We start from the raw sequence: 19937 nt of genomic DNA, 5'->3' as shown, positions 1-19937 counted from the left end.
TAATCTTTGTTTTTTATTTGTTTACCAATAGGAATTTCAAGCACCTGCTACACAATCTTTGGAAAGTGACAAACCACCGTATAGTTATGCGCAGCTTATCGTGCAAGCTATATCTGCATCGCCAGAAAAACAGTTAACATTGTCTGGAATCTACTCGTTTATATCGAAAAATTATCCCTATTATCGTACCGGCGCTAACAAGGGTTGGCAAAATTCAATCCGTCATAACTTGAGCCTCAATCGGTAAGTCACTATCGAAGTCGAGGATTACGTTTTAGTCAACCTTATATTTATGATTTATTTGATTTGGAGAATCCGAAAGCCAAATCTGTTTTCGACAAGCCTTGTGATTCAAACTTTCTAGAAGCATACAAAAGCCTGACTCACTTAACGTAGCGTCACAACCATACAGTATTTCTGTCATAAACCGTAAACAAAATACAGATATAATTGTAGTTTGCATACCGATTTGAAGAACAAAACTATAATTTTCTCCCAAGTATATTTCAAATCGAACCAGGTCAGGTATCAAATAAGATCCGTCGTCTCATACTCTCATATCGCATTACCATCAAGTACTCTCATATCGGATTGTCATTACACGATGTTTTCGTTGCCATTGTTGGATCGATCTATAATCGTGTTTCTCTTGTTTGCAATTAATTTAATTTCTTTTTCTATTCTGTTTTTTCTGTTTCGTCATAAGTTATTTCATCAAAGTGCCAAGGTCGCAAGACGAACCGGGCAAAGGCAGCTTTTGGCGGATAGATCCATCCAGCGAGCTGAAGCTGATTGACCAGAGCTATCGGAAACGCCGCCAACGAGGTTCGCAATGTTTTCGTTCTCCATTCGGTATGCCAAGATCTGCGCCGGTTTCTCCTAATTATACGGACAATTCGCGCGAAGGTTCCCCAATCAACGAAGAACTGCTGCTGTCTGCACCAGGTTCTCCCGGACAGAACAATAGTAGCTACTCTGCGAACAATCATGATGGTATGTAACATTGTTAGTGTTAAAAATACTAAATTTCTTTTATCTTGTTGATGATAACACGTGGGTCAGTATATACAAATACGTATGCGGTCCGGTGTGTCGGGCCTAATTTTATAAAAACCACGTGATTTTTGGTAAGAGGCATGTTCTATATTTTATATATAAATGTAATGAATGAACCTTTCAAATAAAAGTTCAAGCATCGAAAAATATTTAACCGTTTTCTTTTCATAACACAAAATGGAAAAGAGAACGCTTATTTGATCACCCTATGCCATTTGCTAATTAAAAATATCACCCATGTATTTATCCTGCGCGTAAAAATACGAGTATTGCTCCTTTTGATAGAGTAGTCGGTAACGGTCGTCGTTGTCATGCAGCTGGCCTTAGTTCGATTCCATAGATCGGTGTGACATGGGGGTTGACGCGGGTCAACAACCCCGTACCAGCCGTAAAAACACAACGATACAGTAATCAATAGGGATTAACATTTGCTCTGTTGCAGGTCAAGATCGCTCGGTGGTTGTAATTGCTGCATAAGAAGAAGAATCAATTCTGATGGTAAAAGTCATGATGGTGTGATAATAAGTAAGAGAGGTGTCTACGCTGGTATCATAATATGGCTAAGCGAATAATTTTGAAACTCCGTTTTATTCGGCATCACAACCACTAAGCGGTCTTGGTCTGCAATAAGGCATCTGTGCGCCGCTCGCGATCGAGCGCCTTTGTCAATCAATTCCGGCCGCTCGCGCATCACCGTCGATGCAATCTCGTCATCTCATACCGGCCCTACCACGCCTCCGCTGTCCTTCCGAACGGTCTAAGAAGATTTTGCACGCTGGTTTGTCGTCCGACATTCTCTTGACCATCCCATCAAACCACCGAAGCCTTGGTAAAGCGTATGCGCTGCACGACAGTGCAGTCGTACAGTACATACAGCTTGCTATTGTAACGGGTTCTTCATTTAGAAGCTTAGCAGTATTATACGGTCAACCTTTACCATTTCCGAAACATTTTCGTCATTGTCCATACCAGTTCGCGGCAACTTCGCGAACTCCCGTAACACCAAGGACGAAAACATCGTTCACCGCCATAGGCATAGTTGCGAATTTATGTAACACACATTAGAATATTTAGAAAAGTGCAACCATTTTTTTAAACACACAGTGAACAAACGCAATATACAATTCCCATGCAATCGAACGAATCTTTTCATCTTTTACGATCTCAATTTTTAAGACTTGTCGAATCGTGAATCGCGAAGAAGAATTCTCGCATGGTGTTTATGGTTTGCTTCCTCGTTTGGTAACGGTAAATGACAGCAGCATGCGATTTTGGTATGAGACTAAAATACAAATTAGGTAAAATTCAGCAGTCTTATTATTCGATAGTGGCAGTTATTATTCAGTGCAACGATCTAGCCGGTTGTTTAACAATATGTTGCAACAACTCACCAGGTAGTTGAACAATATTACGTGCGTTGCTAATTTTAAACAAATCAGCTTTATGCTCGATCTTCTGGAGGAATTGTAATATGAGTGAACTTAGAGAACCATTTTATTTAATCAAAAAATCATTTGGTTTGGTTTTTGGTTGATGTAAAGTAAGACAAAATCAATAATTCATTCTTTTTGCAGGCAATTTTGCAACTAGGTTATATTATTTTATTTATTAAAAAATGTTTTTTTTCTCAATAGGTTCCCAGCAATCTTCCTACCAGAACCAATACACAGCTTATGCCAGTGCTGATCACCATCCGACCGAAGTTTATGAAGAAGATGAGCAGATGGAATATGAAAGCGACGACTACGAACCATGCAACAAACGTCAGAAGATGTAACTGTCTCCTCATTGTGACGGAATTTTATAAGGTTGATATGCAGCTGTCAGCTGTAACGCTGAACGACGTCCGTTATTGCCGTCGTTTTCGTTTTCATGGCATCGCTTTTAGCGCTTTTCGCTTTTACCGAGTAGTGAATTGACGAAGAGGGAGAGATATGTTGCTCGATTCGGTTTGATTGAACTTTATTTTTGCTCAATCATTGAACTTTAACAATCAACAAGGCCCTACACAATTAAATTAAATTTAAAAAAATAAGGATTTTCTTTTCGTTTGCCAAGTTCATTCCCGCTGCTCAAACAGAAAATGCTTCCTAATTTTATGGTTTTTAGCAAAGAAAATACATGTTTTTCGATTCCATGTGAAGTAAGCGAAGAGCACCTCTGTCCATTATTACAAAACATGTGAAGAATGTAGAAGAGCGCTTACTTAGAGTGGACTTGCTTTAAAACTCAATCGAAAACCTTAACTTGATTGGTTTAATAAGATCGTCTAACTTGGTTGGTTTAACCTGATTGGTTGAATACGTTTCGATGATGCTACCGTCCAAATGACGCGTCGTGATTGGTTGAAATGCTGGAAAAACGACGTGGGAATATTATAAATCAATCAATTTGTAATCTGCATAACTTACACATTCTTTCGTCTTGATTAGCGGGTTCCTAGCAGATGGTTAGAAGGTACTCATTCGTCTAAACTAACCGCAGTATTGGTCGACTCTTTATGTTGGTTACAAGCACGCATGGCAGTGTTGTAACATAGCTAAAACACATTTGGCCTTCTTGATAAACACCATTTCTATTTACCTGAGATGACCTGGGATAAAACTTTTTCATTTGAACGACAATGGAAATGATTATCTTTTTAAGGTCTATTACTTTGTCTGACAAAAGATTTAATAACTGCTTTGTCCTAGTGACTTGGTCCTAGAGACATTCAAGTTTGCAGAAACTGTTCTTATTGACGAGCGGTTTTTAAACATGTCATCATTGCGACATTGCAGGCAGAAATTGAAATTAGTTTGGCCATATTTTACTCAACCGCATTGAAGCAATCTCCTAGATGGTGAAGAATGCCTCAAGTTATGATGCAATCAAAGGTCCAAAGAATGAGAAAAAAGATAACAGAGAGAGAAAAACAGAGAAAAAGAGAGAAAGAGAAAGAGAGAAAGAAAGAGAAAGAGAGAGAGAGAGAGAGAGAGAGAGAGAGCGAGAGCGAGAGCGAGAGAGAGAGAGAGAGAGAGAGAAAATTTAGGTATGTATTTCATTAATTTGAATTTATTTCGGAGTAGCATCTCTCTTTCGTTTACAAAATATTTGTCTAAATTTTTGGTAGCTTTTTGCAAAATTTCAAATGAGCAGCAAATGAATTGAATTACAAATATTTTTTTCGGCTTATGAAACTATTAATCATCATCAGTTAAGAATAATAAGAATAAGAATCAGAGAATCAATAATAAGAATCAGAATAAGAAAAAAAGTCTTGTTACATTTTGTTCTGGAAGAAGACTATTACATAATACATGTCGTTTTCTTGAATCTACGAATGATTGGATTGGATGATTGGGGAAAATAGAAGATTATTATCTCTCTACCCATAGCTTAGAGCTCAAGTATGCTTTTACTCAGATATTCATTTGGAATTTGTGTTTATTAAATAGTCATAAACGTGGTCCCGGTCGGGCAATATTTAGTTTAGTGTTAGTTATAGGTGTTCAAAATTGAATTCTTGATGAAGTAGAATAGTTTTCGTTCTATATATAGGTTACCTATGCCTATATATAGGTTTCCGCCAGTTTTTGTTAGCGATTGAACGCGAAATCAAGGAGTTCCGAGGAAACTACGCTGCGCTTATCAATAGCACAGATTTTCAAACACAAAAGAACACACTAATATTGTACGATAGCGTCGCCGCAACAAGAAAACCCAATCATTTATATAAATCTACTTAAAGGTTTTGAAAAACCCCAAATTTATAAATAAGTTCACTATCGTAAAACTATTTGAAATTGAAAGCATAACAAATTGATAGCGGGATGAATAAGTAATAAGAGTTAAGTGCATCCGCCTCCTTTATAAGTGCATCCTATCGTGCAGATCGTATTATACATAAAGAAATAAGTATTTAGGATTTTTAGGAATTTAAGAATACGGAGTACACGCCCAAAATCCAATGAAAATAAAGAAATAAATCTTGGGTAACCACCATGTTCTGAAGTATGTGTAAACACAACAAAATGTTTCGTGTAAAATTATGTGTTTAGGGCGCACATAAACCATCTGTAGTTTTAGAACATTAAGCATCGTGTTGTAAGCATTTTGATGGATCACATTACCGTGACGGTGTCAATCGTTAGGGGAACAAATGAAATGATTATTGTCAGAAAAAAAAAACATTTTGTTTGAAATGAATGGGAAGAGTAATATAGTAAAACCGATGGAAATAGTTTGGCATGGTGTTGGGATAAATGTATGAGCGACAGCATAGATGTCACAATAGTATGAGATCTTCACCATTGCTAATGATACTAAAACGGCACATTGTTATCGAACACACGCACAAACGTGTGCGCACTAAGAGCCCGTAGAGCAACAAATTAATGTCGGTAATTGATAAGCCTACAGTGCATAAAACCATAAATGCGGCATATTCTTCATCAGTATAAGGTCATCACGTTTCATGTTGCCTTTGAACAATGAATATATCACAATGCAATACTTTTGTAGATCTTTGCTGTCTTTTCATCATGGCCAACATACACACGTATTGAATTCGTATTTTTGGTCATATAACCATGCCATTGATGTGGGAAAACGAACGATATACATGTACACAGGCTGGCAAGGGAAGCAAAAAGAACGAGAATAAGTAATGCATGGGAGGGTAATGTTACATTAATATTACATTCATAGACAGGTCGGTTTTGTTCTTTTTGCTCATTTCGTACACCACAATATGTATCATTAAGAAATTATGGTCTACGTTATTTCTTGTCTCGGATGATGTTCGTACACCAGTGCAGTTAACCCGTGCGAAACCGCTCTGTTGCAGGCCAGGAACGCTCGGAGGTTGTATTTGCTGCATAAAGAAATGAAGAATGTAAGAAAAACGAATATTCTATTTATGCAAAACGCGGCATTGGTGTTTAAAGAATTTAACGTACGTCTGCAAGTAATAGCGCGCGTGTGTGTATGTGTGTACCTGTCTGCCCGTCAGAAGTATCTATATAAACAACAATGATTGTTGAGTTGGATTGCTGATCAATGAGAATAGTGTTACTGTCGATGCAAGCATCAAACAAATGTCTGAATAATATTCAGATTTCTGAAAGAAAAACTAGGAAAAAAATGATAGGAAACAAAGTTTATTAAACAAAAGTTTTTTGCATTGCATACAAGACAAGCACACTGGGCATATTCTTTACGACAACTGAACCATACTTTATTTGTCATAATAGTTTGCTTGCTAGAAACTTGAATTAAAAAATTGAGATATGAAAACTTTCGGAAAAGCAAATGGTTACATGAATTTACATTTTCTTGAATAAAATGACCAAAATGAATTAAAAGCACTTTTTTATCATAGTATTTCTAACAAGCAGTAAGCGTTTCACGAAACTATGTACATTTACTGGTACTATGGTACTTATGTGTTCATACAGTACATTACATCTTATCATTAATTTATGGCAGTTACCTATGCTTTGGTGCCTATCAACAAGTTTCTAGCGTTTGAAGAAAGTATTGACAGAACAAAATCTACATTAATCGTAGAAAAGGTAATATTTAACAGAATGTGTATGTTTGGTGCGCGATAAGGATCTATTAGCGAAACTTACTTTTTGAAATGTAGAATCAATATTGAATTTATGTGTCGAGCGTAACAGCTGTTACACTAACGTGCACTGTGATCAAATCGCACCTGAAGTGTTGATTTTTATTGTTTATCTGCAGAACTCTGTGGACTCTTTTTGGTAAAGCTGTTGGTATGGCCAAACTAATATGAATGTGGAATTCACGTAAGCTCACAATATAAAATATGTACACGAAGCAGATATACTAGCAATCGAATAAGCATTTGTTAAAGTAAAATGAAAACATAATGAATAGGTAACATTCAGTTTAGATAAGAGATGATCAAAAAATTGTAATATATAAAATCCTCAGTATCAAATATTAATGTAACTGTAATATGTACTTTTGCTTTGGCATATACTCTTGGATATGTGGATGCATGTATTTATGTGCATGCACTCCAGTTTCTTAGCATTGTATATAAATATGTGTTTTACTGTTAATTTCAATAATAATGTTTATAATTGATGAAGGTGATTGAAGTAAACGCAAACGTCTGTCGTTAGATGTTTTCTTAGTAATTAAACAAGGAAAGAAGCATGGACTTTGAATTTTTGTCAATTTGGTATTTGAATTGGCAAGTAAATATAAATGAATTTCCATCTTAGATTTTTTTCACATCTAACCCAAATGTCGCGGCTTGTTAATTTGCTGGTTAATTAAGTTTCGGGCTTTCGCATTCACATGGTTCTAGTTTAAGTCGATTAAATAAATATCATTGTGTAGGATTATTTAACAGCTGGAAGCGTAATTAGTTGTGAAGTTGAACAGTTCATGTAATTTAATTCTTCACTTTTGACTATGAATCGTTTTATTCCCGAATTTAGTCGGTGATGAAGTTTGCAGAACCCAGGCCAGCTGCATGACAATGACGAGTGTTACAGGCTACTCTACCATCGGGGGACTCTATTCCGGGACTAACAACCCCGCCCGTAAAAACAAACCGTTACAGAGAGCATCAGAGATTAACATTGTCGTAGAAGGCGCAAGCTTTCTAGGCGAACGAAGTCAAGGGCACGTGCTCGGCTTTGCAGGGCATTTGGCCACACTGTTGAAAGGATGTGGTTGGGGTTGAGGGTAGGAGAAAAACCCCGTTCCCGGCCATGTGGTGTGTTCACTTTCTTTGTTCTAGCCGTGGCTCGTGCGTTTCTTTTCATTTTTATTGACCTACTTTCGCCGATCAGTCGCGGCTCCTTATTCATCGGAGAAGTCAAGCATTCATCCCATTGCGACACTGCAGGTGGGAGGAATGTGGCATAAAATCGAGTGTCAGCGTTCTCTGTTCAGCATACAGAGAGATGGGATGGCGATCGATGTTCCGATCGATCGATGTAGCTTACCTTGTCGCGCGCATTCGATCAAATGGCAAGAAAAACATCAAGGAAACATTGATTGTTTCTTGTGCAGTTTCATCCCTCCTAGACCTAAGTACTTAGTCATCTCTAAGCTAAGCGTTAGACACCGTGTCCCTCCTCATACGCTAATTTTTCTTTTCGTGCTCTTCTTCTGATTCTCAACAAGTAACGCAAGTGATAACAACGGCTTTGCCGACCATCTTCGCTCACTTGGGTTTCAGTAGTTCATTTCGCTTTTGCCTGCACGCTAGTGTTTTTGAATAAAAGACGGTGTTACGTCGAGTGAATGCTCTTCTCGTAAAAGGCTCCCGTACGGTGTTGTTGAAGACGTAATCTACTTCATTTTTTTGTTTCGATTTCTTGCAATAATTACGTGCGTTTTGTTAGTCGAATGCTTAAAGTTCTAATCGGATTCAAGTAGACGTCATTCAAAAAGTATAACATTGAGCTCTCAATATCTGACATGTCACAGGATGCATTTGAAGTTAGCCTTCCTCATCAGTCACAAACCACAGTGACTGAGCTGAGCGAATGCTCCAATTCCGAAGGATTTCGTAGATTTAACAAAATAACAAATTTGCCCAACCTGAACACGAGCCAGCAGGATGAAAACGCGCCTTCCTCTCGCTTCAAAACACCCCGACCTGAAACACCACCCTCTCTAATTGTTAGTGGTCTGCTTGGAGCTAGCGATCCAATCTACGGCTACAAGCGTGAAATTAGTCACAGGTAAGTTACAGGGCGTCTACCGCGAGTGCAAGTGGAATGTATCTGGTTCAATGCATTCAATATTAGTGTCAAACTTGTTGTGTGAAACGAGGACGTAATACATCCTCCCACACCCATGAGCGCGAGTTGCAATTAGATCGCGGTAATCAATTAGGATATGATCTTTAATTCCTTTTCCAAACATATATAGCCACTATTGCACTACAGGTCGTTAAACATTATCGAGAAACACGCAACAGCAGGTGGTGAATTCTGAAATACATAAAACAAGAAAACATGCACACTTGTTATTTGGGATATGGCCAATTGGCATGGAATTGATAATTTTTCACCTAAAATATAATTACTTTTTAATTCTTCTTTCATAGCCTTATCTTATTTACCTTCATTTACCGGGAATCTAATCAAACAGAGGCAATGATCGTAATCCTTCTAAGATTAAAAAAAAACAAAAAAATGTTCGTAACTATCAAACAATGTCCTTAATCGTCGTAAAACGGCTAACAAATGTAATTGCATCGATTTTCTAATTCTTAAACTTAAAACCAGCAATCAAACTTCAGCGATAAAATGAAAATAGAAAAAAATGTGTACCTGAAACTTACTAGAAGCAATCAAATATTAAAACACCGGACTGCTGTTTCATAGCTTTTAACACATTTTGAGCAGCAATGAGTGAGATGCACATCTACTGAGATGCGTTATAGTCTGGTGACCTAGAGGCACATGTTAGAAATTCCCCATACTTCAAAAATTCTCTATATTATGACTGCACTGGCACATGGTTCACATGCATGGTTCACAGTAATAACAAATTTGCCTTTAGATTAGATGGGTCCGCTGGGTTTAATCCTATTGCTACGGAACTTAAGTTAGGCGCCTCATATATTTGTAAACTTTAACAACAACGCCGTTGCAGTACGACAATCAAAATAAGACGGTGTCTCTAAACAACTTATGTTCCTAATGACCCCGCTCACTTATTCTCCATCCTCGCGCAAGTAAGGTCAGGCCAGTGGCAATTGATAAGCGGTGCATGGGTTTGACCACTGCTTGTGACGTCTGAAGTGCTCGTGAAACGCGTTACTAGGACACGCTTCCTCGTTATCACTGTGACCACACGATAAGGCAGTCGCGCTCAGATTCGTATCAAGGTGATTCAAAAGTGATTGATTGTTGATGCCACGAGGAGTCCACCTGATTGAGATTATTGGGCTTACTTATAGCGTTAGTGATGGGTGTAATCCTTCCTTTCGGTGAATCTACTCATGAACCAGTGCTTGGCTGTGATGCTATTGCATGCGCCATATCGAAAGCCAATTCTGCTCCCGGTCTGCATAACCCGCTTATCTCAGATATCAAGGGTAAGGATGGAGAAACAAATCAAGTCTTATCAAAAGTCACACCGACGTCAGGATAATGCTCAATCACAAATCCTTCTTTGGTTCCTCGTGTAATAAAAAAACGGTCGCCATGTAGTAAAAATGTTTTCACTAATCACGATCTCCATGCAATAAACGCACGAACTGTTCCGGTTATGTTGCCGGCCATATGGTGAACTTTAAATGACTGGACACATCTTTACAGTTCAACGTCAACTTTTCGACTGTCGTTGACTCTCTTCGACTCTCTTCGACTCCTTCTTTATTGATCATTATAGGTTCTTATATAGCTAATTATAACTAGCACTTCAGTCATTGGAGTGGGTCCGTTGCGTAACCTAAATTTAGAGGTGTATGGAACACCTCAGTAACATGGTCAGCGTATGTTGCGTATTGTTTATTCTTGTTCGGCTACAACCGCCGACCGGTCTTTGACTGAGTTAACGAATCACCCTCGTCGACGGGTAACGAGGTAGGTATGTGAAACGTGACTCTCGAACGTCTCTCCAGGTCTGAGTTTGTTACAAGAATCGTTGTATTATTATAGATACTTTGACCGTAGCGCTTCACTCGTCTCCTAGTTGGCTGTTGAGGTCGGTATTTGAAATTGTTGGTGGTTGGAGATTATCTGAAAGTATTCAGATTTGGGTGTATAATCCGGTTCTTCTGAGGTTTACGCTCTGATTTCAGGTTATTTCAGATTGGGATATTGAGGTCAAAACTGAATCTCATTTCTTTGTTTTATTACAATGTTCCGTTTATAATTAGGTGGTTACCAGCACTGCAGTTTGCTGTTTTTGGAGTAACCGCTACCTATAAAATACTGACCATATAAAAATTTGTTTAAAAAAGATATATAGGCTAATGCTGAAGTGCATTGTCTTGCCAACAGAATCTTCGTCAACCGATCGATGCATCTGGAGAACATTAAGTTCTATGGCTTCGACATGGATTATACAATCGCTGAATATAAATCGCCACAGTACGAGCAACTTGGTTTCGATCTGGTTAAGGAAAGGCTGGTTAGCCTCGGTTATCCGTCCGAGATCCGTCAGTTTGCCTATGATCCTTCGTTTCCGGTGCGCGGCCTCTGGTTCGATTCACTTTATGGCAACTTACTGAAAGTGGACGCATACGGTAACATACTTGTGTGTGTACACGGTTTCGAGTTTCTCAAACAGTAAGTATAAAAACCCCTTTGTCCTGGGCTCCGAAATAAGACGTGCTGTTGTTTCCACACTAGTCACCAGGTGTACGAGTTGTACCCGAATAAGTTCTTACAACTTGACGAAAGCCGAGTTTACGTATTGAACACATTATTCAACCTGCCAGAAACCTACTTGTTCGCCTGCTTAGTAGACTTTTTCACGCACTCACCTCAGTATACTGAGCAAATCGACCGGACTGGCGTTCAGTACGGCGAGCTTTTCATGTCGTTCAAATCAATTTTCCAAGATGTACGCGGGGCCGTTGACTGGATCCACATCTATGGAGATCTTAAGAAAAAAACACTTGAGGTAAAGTATTTCTCACTGGGCGATGGTTCAATTGGAAGCAAATTAATGTTTGTATCTTCCATGCCTCATTAGCATTTGGATGATTACGTCAAGAAGGACAAACGGTTACCAATGGTGCTGTCCCGCATCCGTGAATCTGGAGCCAAGGTGTTTCTCCTCACCAATAGCGACTACAACTTCACCGATCGCATCATGACTTTTCTATTTGACTTCCCTCATGGTGCGAAACCGGACGAGCATCATCGTGACTGGAAGACTTACTTCGATACAATCGTGGTTGACGCCAGAAAACCTCTCTTTTTTGGCGAGGGAACGATCCTGCGACAGGTGGACACCACTACCGGAGCGCTCAAGGTGGGCACCCATATGGGTCCACTACTTGCAAATCAGGTGTATTCTGGCGGATCGTGCGACGTGTTCACCAAACTAATTGGAGCTAAAGGCAAGGACGTACTCTATATCGGCGATCACATCTTCGGCGATATACTGAAAAGCAAGAAAATCCGAGGGTGGCGCACATTTTTAATCGTGCCAGAGCTAGTACAGGAGCTGCACGTATGGACGGACAAGTGTCAACTATTTGCTGAGTTGCAGCAACTAGACGTGCAACTCGGCGACCTGTACAAGAATCTTGATTCTAGCGCCAAGGAAAAGCCAGACATTCGTTCAGTGCGCTCCTCCATCCGTGACGTCACGCACAAAATGGACCTGGCATACGGGATGATGGGATCGTTGTTCCGATCTGGATCGCGCCAAACGTTTTTCTCTAGCCAAGTCGTGCGGTACGCGGATCTATACGCAGCCACCATTCTCAACCTCATGTACTATCCTTTCTCGTATATGTTCCGCGCCCCTGCCATGCTCCTGCCACACGAGTCAACCGTCGCGCATGAGCAAAGCTCCGCGCTCGACCCACCCATTATCCAGCGTTCGCGTAAGGTTGATGAGGGAGTTAATGTGGGAGCGGTGGTGGAACTTCTTTCGCTACTGCCGGCTGCCGCAAGCTATCATGACGAGGACAAATCAACGGACCCAAGCACGGTGAGCATTTGTCTTTTTCTTGGTTTCTTATTATTGGGCAGCTCACTTTCGATTTGCTACCGAGTCGGCCAACACGTGCTTTCGAGCACAATCTATAATTATATGTTTTGTGCGCCACCGTTACGTTAAATTCACCATTTTTCGCGACAGCAATACAGCTTTGTTCTGAAGCTATGGCTATTCTGAAGTGGAGGAAATGCCACATATTGATTGAGTTAAGTTAAGTCTTGTTAAGTTAGATTCAGTTAACAATTAGGTAAATTTAATAAATACGGCCCGGTCCGTTCTTTTAAGATTAAAAAAAAGTACATACACTAACCTACACTCATATCTACTGTGTCTATTCCAACTCTTGATATAGATGCAACAACACAACAGGGAAGGATTGGGGAGCATGTCTGTACCACACACACGCCCCGCGACGCCGCGCTCTGTTACACACACGCACGACGAAGACTACTCCGACGAGGACAGTGATGATCAGAAAAAAACCACGGTTATAACAAGTAGCGGAACCACCAGACGGGATGGGAAACTTCACCGCGTATGAATAACTAACAGTTCACAGTAGTATGAGTAAGTATCGACCACGTATCAGAAAACGTATCAGGAAAATGCATGCGTGCAACCAATTGATAAATTTCCGCAGAAGAACCGGACATATACACCCAATTCTGAATACTTTCAGGTAAACTCCAACCAGCAACAACTTCATATACCGACCACAACAGCCAACTAAGAGTCAAATGAAGCTCTGTGCTCAAAGTCTCTATAATAATATAACAACAACTGTTGAGAAGAACTCCAGCACGCCATGGTCTGTACACTATGATAAGAAAACGGAAGCTCGGTCATGTACAACCAATCAGAACAGACACACTTTTCGTCTTTCGTATTTCTTTGAGAGCGGTCAATTAAAAGAGGATTCATATCAAATCCCAGAACTATTTATGCGAATAACAAGCACTTGTAACGCTTCCAAAAAACTGAATCTTAAAATTAGGTGTTTGAATTAATTCTTTCAGTTTTTATTCGACATTTGTGGCCTAACTATAACAACAAAACATATGATTACTTTAATGATATCTGTATTTGTTTAATGATTTTTCTTGTTCTTCTTCTTATCAGGTTGGCTAAAAAGAAATCGACGTTTTTCACGATACATGCCTTTAATGATTGATATCTCGTGAAGTATCGATCGTACAGTTTCAAGTTTAGGCTCGTTTTAAAGCTGATTTTTTACACTTAAAAGAATGCTTTCATTGTTTTTTGTTTGTTCTATTCGTTTGTGAGTTACAGGGTGTTAACAATGGAGGTTAACGCAGAGAAAATTCGGTATATTTTACACTTTTTGTTCGATAAAGATGAAAATTTAAGCTAGGCCGCTGAAATTTCGCATGGTGTTCATGGTGCCGATACTCTAACAGCTGGCTGGGTCAAATTTTGGTTTCGTTGACACGTTTCAGTTATTTTTGATGTTAAAGCCTAGACAGACACGTCATCGAAAATGTCGATAAAGTCACAGAAATAATCAAAGTAGATCGGCATTTTAGTAATCAGAGCATCGGCCAGGAGCTAAAGATCAATCATCGAACAGCTTAAAGTCATTGGCGCAAAGCTGGATTCACAAAGAAGCTCGATGTTTGGGCCCCACCCTATTTACACCAAAAAACATGATGGCTCGACTTGCCATCTTGCGAAGTTTTGGCCTAACGGAACAAAATCGACCCATTTCTTTAAATGATTGATACTGGGGATGAGGTATGGCATACATACGACAATACTGTGTAAAAATAATCGTGGTCTAAGGGTGGTAAAGCAGATTAACCGGTGGCCAAACCAGGAATAACGGCTAGGAAGGTTCTACGGAGTATATGGTGGGACTTAAAGGGAAATGTTTATCATGAGCAGCTTCCGTGTGGCTTAATACTAAATTCAGATTGCTACCGTTAATTACTGTACCGTTCGAAGCTAGCAATTGACGAGAAACGGCCAGAATCGGCCAACAGAAAAGGGTTTTGTGTTCCAACAGGACAACGAAATGTTACGCACGTCTTTGGTGGCTCGCCAGAAAGTCCAGGAGTTTGGTTGGAAAGTTTTAATGCATCCACCGTATAGTCCAGACCTCGCACTAAGCGATTGACACCTTTTTTGCGCATTACAAAATTTCCGGAGTGATGAAAAACTGAGATCAAAAACGGATTATGAAAATGGATTTCTCGAGTTTTTCGCCAATAACGACTAATCCTTTTACAAGAGAGACATTATAAGCCTATCTTTGAAAAGACAACTAATTTTCCAACAAAATGGTGCATATTTGACGCAAATCGGACCATTGGAAACCTGTTAAATATAGTTCTGAACATCACCCAAAAAACGTCGATTTCTTTTTAGCCAACCTTATATTATTGGACAACAACCGGTGAGCGGTCTTAGCCTGCACCAGAGACAATGTTAATCTCTGATGCTTTCAGTAACGGTTAGTTTTTACGAGCGGGGTTGTTGGTCCCGCGCCAACCACCCAATCACGCCAGTATCGGGAATGGAAACCATGGCCGGTTGCGTAACAACCGGTCCCGGGATTCGAACCCAGGCTGCGTTGTAGAACTGTACGATGTGTGTTAAAAAAGTTCTGATAAATTTTCATTTACTCGGGCTATGTATATCCGATTTTCGATTTTTTTTGTGGCTTTATGTTGCTACTCATGTCATCCACTTACGGTGACAAGTTCGGCCATTTTGATTAGTCAGTAAATTTTTGACAGCTGTTTTGTTTGGACGTGTTTTGGCTCATCTTCGATTTTTGTCTACTCCAAAAGTAAATGTTGTTTTGGCTAAAAATTCGAAACCACGATGTCTGAGCAGTAGCGCAAGAGCCAATTTTTGTTTTCCCACAAACCCAGGCGTTTGTAGTGGATTGCTTCGCGCAAATTGCACATAACTTTCAGGTAATATTCTTAATTGACCGTTCTACCCTTTGGCACAAATTCATGATGCACCACGCCCCTGCAATCGAAGAAAACTGTCAACAAAACGTTCGGCTTGGCTCTTCGTCGTTCACATCTTCTCGGCCCACTGAAAACATTTTTAACCACCGATAAGCGCTGCTTTTGGTTATAATAGCTTCTCCATAAGCCACAGTCAACATTTCGATTGCGTCCGAGCTCTTAATTTCGTTTTTCACACAAAAGTTGATAAAGTTTGTCATCCATTTTTTGGAGCAGAGAAAAATCGACGATGAACCAAGACACGTGCACAGTAAAACAGCTGTCAAAAATTGACTGATTACTCAAAATGGCCGAATCAACATAAGTGAGTCTGGGGGGCCACACGGTGCATAACAGTAACGTAACATAACAAAATTTGACACTTAAACGATAAGAATGTGTCAAAAACTTTGTGGCTCAGCGGACCCTGTAAAACATAACACGTAACAACGAGCGTTTGTTTACAAACGTAAGGATAATGTAAGTTCTTATTTGTGAAGTTTTTTTTAATTTTAACTATGCATTTTTATTATATTGACACATGCTTATCGATTAAGTGTCAAATTTTGTTATGTTACGTTACTGTTATGCACCGTGTGGCCCCCCAGAGTGACATGCGTAGAAACATAACGCCATAAAAAAATCAATCATCGAATAAAGCATTTGCTTTAAAAACACAAATTTCCGGTACTTATTTGACGGAATGTATGAAACATATTACATGCGTCTAACTTTTTGGTACTAAAGTATAAATGTTTGATATGACTTGTTACTTATGATGTATAGATTCACTTACCCATGGTTCATATAAGTTTCACCTCGAGCAGAAAAGCCACTGCACTTCACATCGTCCTTTCGAGTGAGCGGGCTGCCCTGCTTCTTGTTAAAGCGCATCGCTGGGTTAACTATCGGTTTAGTCACATTTTTCGAATCATTTGGGTTGTTCGTCATTGTGTCGACTTTCATAAATTCTTCAGAATGCGTTGCTCTGAGATTACTCTCGCTCGGCTCAAATATCCCATTTTGAATATGCCACTCTGATATTTGCTTTACCATGAATCGATCCATTGTCACACAAGCAGTTGGCTCATGGTACAGCATTGCCTCCCTATAGTTCAATGGATTGTCGTGCTTTTGTTTATGCTGTTTAGGATAGCGCCGTGAGAAATGAGCGTCCAGAGTTTTGTTTTGCGTACGGGTTGCTAGAATTTTCTTCAATTTTAATCTAGAAGTGCGATGTGGATTATACGATTTGGTGGCTAAAGAACTCACTTTAGAATCAACATCACTGTCAATACTTTAGGTTAGTTTGTCACAGTTTATGTCCAAGTGTGCCAGAAGCATTTAATGTAAATAAAGAAATTGCAAAACACAACATATTAGAAAAAATACAAATACATCGTTGTTAAGAAGTGTTTTTCTTAGGAGAACGGACCGGGCCGTATTTATGGCGGTAAAGATGTTACATTAGAAAAAATATTCTAATTATGAGTCTATAACAGCAAATATTTGTGTTACTATAGCTATGAGTTGTATCTTCAGATAGTATTAGTGGAATCGGTTTTTTCGTTAAAAGTATAATGGTTTTTGAGTTTATTGTCATCTGAAAAATTAAAAACAAAATTTTCAATTAAGAAATCGGCAAATTTGAAAAACCTATCACTGAATAATGATACCTAAATTTATCGGAAAATATGGGTAACGATTGTAAACCCGATACTCATCCGAGTTGGATAATGAAGTATACAAAACTATAAACAAAATAAAAGAATACAAATAAACGTACCTTTGTTGTGCATTACGCCGGTGATTCGCTTTAATTTTATTCAATTGATCACCTTGAGTGGGTAAACCGGATTCGTGACCAATATTTTCGACGACGACGTTCTGCATCGGATCATCAGCGTCGACGACAGTTTGCCAAGAATCGTCATTCACCAACACGTTGTTGTTTATTCGATTATTTGTTGCACCCGTAGTATCAGTACATTGCAATACGTCATTTTTCGGGAAGATAACTCCAACGTGATCACGGGTTGAATGAGAACCTTCAGTGCATACCAGTGCATCAGCATTCCAAGGATTGGCATTTTTCTTAATGCTATAAATTCCATAAGGAAGCCTTCGCCGGTTGGCAGATGGATGCATTTGTCTGTAAGCTTTTCCTTCGGCAAACAAGAACGATTCAGAATGCTGTAGCCATGTTTGCTGTTGACCAATAACCGACCCCGGTCGGCAAATGCGTAACCAAGCGATCGCTTCCAGTGCACTGAAGCTGAAATGCTTTATGATATATGCTCCAATGAGAGTTCCAGTACGACCGAGTCCGGCTGAAAAATATTATTCAAATATATAATAAAGAAATAAAAGTGTATTGTCGATGTACAACACTTACCCTTGCAGTGCACAGCAATGGCACCCTTTTCCATCTCACAAAATGAAAGGAAGCGACGCAAAATCATGTTGGTCGGAACTCCTCCATCAACAAAATACAGTTCACAGTGATTGATCCTTTCAGCAGTGAACTTCTTTGCATCATATTTCTTCATGTTTAGCCGAACGACAGCGGTCACGTTATTTAAGTGGAAGTATTCAATATACTTTTCCGGACCATGCAGTTGCACGCCGTTTTCCACGCGCGAGTCTTTATGAGGACCACAAAAGGCCAACAATTTTCCCGGCACAATCCAGTTTAGGTCACCATTCTCGACCCTTTCATAGTACTCATAGGCATAGGCGTCGAAATCCGCAAAATAGAAAAAGCCTTTAGAATGCGCTTTCTCTATCGCGGACAAACAGTCGTATAATGATATCAGGTAGCTAGGGCCATGCTGTGACGCATCGCAAAATTTGCCAAGTCTGTTCGACTGGATATGCAACGTTCGCAAGATACTCTCAGCAGTATGCTGAAGATAAATGATGGCGTAGCTGCCCATCAAAAATGCTGCGTTAAGCAGCTTGGGCGTTTCTGGTGATGTATAGTGCAAGATTCGGTAGTAACCTACATCTCGTTCATCGAGCATTTCGTTTAAACTCTTGCAATAACGATACACGGCGCTTAAATGTACTGGGCCGAAATCATCGAAAAACTTTTCATACAGTACATTATCTGTTGAGAACATACAACAGTTTTTCAGGTGTGGAATACTGTCTTTCTGATGCAGGACGGCGAAATATAGACGGCGACCTAAAAGAGAGAATTATAATATATCGTTTTTAAATAAACCAACAGCGGACAAAGCTGAAGGTGTTGATGGCTTACGCTTCATGACACATGCCACTGAGCGAAATAAGCAACCGTACATGTCATCTTCGTCAGATTCGATGGGAGGCGTATTGTCGACGTCCTTTACTAATTCCTCTTGCCCCATAATGAAATCCATTGTTCGTAAAGGCCTAGACACTGAAAATGATTGGAAAAAGAAACGTTGGTCCACGCAAAATAGATAGTTATGGTCATTTTGGTATGATATGAATGGGAATAATTTTTTGGCTTTCTGGCTTCAACTCGCTCAACTCATTTGCAATAATTTTAATTATCGCAAATTTGAATGGAAAACAAAATTAAATTGGACATATTTTGAACCGCATAGCAAAAGGTTGGAGCGGCCGTCAGAAAGCGCATAAATGAATCGAAGAGAATTATTTCGTGACAAAACTGCTGTGCTTTTGAAAAAGGCATGTGCCGGCAAATGTTTGCTATCCAAATGACAATTCTACGTACATAAATTACATATAAAAGTACAGGGCATTACAAACTATATTGAGGACCGTCAACATGAGATACAATTAGTCAAATCACTAATAGAACACTGAATAAGCTTCGACCTTTCGTCCTACAATTTGGAACACTCTTAAGTAGTTTAGCATGCTGCTTTATTACATAACATACTATCTGTGTGTTCTTGAATAATTTATTGCTAAATGTATCAGCCATTAAATATATTCACAAAATTAAACAAAAATAAAAACCCAGCAACAACTTACCAATCCGAATGATACGATGAGACTATTGACTGCAAGCAGGGCTGCTTCCCATTGGCTATTGTAGATATGTTCTTGACTCCCACGACAGAAACAACACAATCGGTGTGTGCGTGAGGCAATTTAAATGGAAAGGAACGCGAATGAAACTGCGCTGAAGAAATAATGTCCGTAACTCGAAAACAGCCCACGTAATGTTCGCATACGATTCAGGTTGAATATGAGCGATTTCTATTCACGAATGGCACAAACAGA

At 39.4% G+C, this 19937-nt stretch overlaps 3 protein-coding genes across 10 annotated transcripts in view; 2 read left to right on the top strand and 1 right to left on the bottom strand.

The window, feature by feature from the left end:
• LOC128267389 (forkhead box protein K1-like) overlaps window positions 1-7367 on the top strand; it is a 24711-nt gene extending 17344 nt beyond the window's left edge. For all 6 annotated transcript variants that reach the window (XM_053004218.1, XM_053004249.1, XM_053004233.1 and 3 more), the window contains 3 exons: window positions 32-243; window positions 707-993; window positions 2691-7367. In XM_053004218.1, the coding sequence (XP_052860178.1) occupies window positions 32-243; window positions 707-993; window positions 2691-2833 (642 nt within the window). In that variant the 3' untranslated portion in view covers window positions 2834-7367. The remainder of the gene's footprint in view (window positions 1-31; window positions 244-706; window positions 994-2690) is intronic.
• Window positions 3838-19937, bottom strand: LOC128267432 (dual specificity protein phosphatase CDC14C). 3 transcript variants are annotated; one of them, XR_008269120.1, is made up of 6 exons: window positions 19686-19937; window positions 18961-19101; window positions 18094-18885; window positions 17485-18028; window positions 16495-17301; window positions 3838-3891 (listed from the first exon to the last, which is right to left on the bottom strand). XR_008269120.1 is itself a non-coding variant. In XM_053004274.1 (5 exons), the coding sequence occupies exons 2-5, from the start codon at window positions 19079-19081 to the stop codon at window positions 17298-17300; spliced, it is 1461 nt and encodes a 486-aa protein (XP_052860234.1). In that variant the 5' UTR covers window positions 19082-19101; window positions 19686-19937; the 3' UTR covers window positions 15129-17297. The 3 variants fall into 3 exon arrangements, 1 of the variants encoding a protein (XP_052860234.1); XR_008269119.1 differs by lacking the exon at window positions 3838-3891 and adding an exon at window positions 5982-6169; XM_053004274.1 differs by lacking the exon at window positions 3838-3891 and having other exon boundaries at window positions 15129-17301.
• On the top strand, window positions 8321-17491 carry LOC128267380 (cytosolic purine 5'-nucleotidase). Its single transcript, XM_053004206.1, has 6 exons — window positions 8321-8771; window positions 11046-11333; window positions 11397-11670; window positions 11743-12711; window positions 13073-13287; window positions 13400-17491. Exons 1-5 carry the CDS (start codon window positions 8506-8508, stop codon window positions 13259-13261), a joined length of 1986 nt encoding a protein of 661 aa, XP_052860166.1. The 5' UTR covers window positions 8321-8505; the 3' UTR covers window positions 13262-13287; window positions 13400-17491.

Source organism: Anopheles cruzii, chromosome X, assembly GCF_943734635.1.
Source record: "Anopheles cruzii chromosome X, idAnoCruzAS_RS32_06, whole genome shotgun sequence".
NCBI lineage: Eukaryota > Metazoa > Arthropoda > Insecta > Diptera > Culicidae > Anopheles > Anopheles cruzii.
This window is presented reverse-complemented; position numbering and strand designations above follow the sequence as displayed.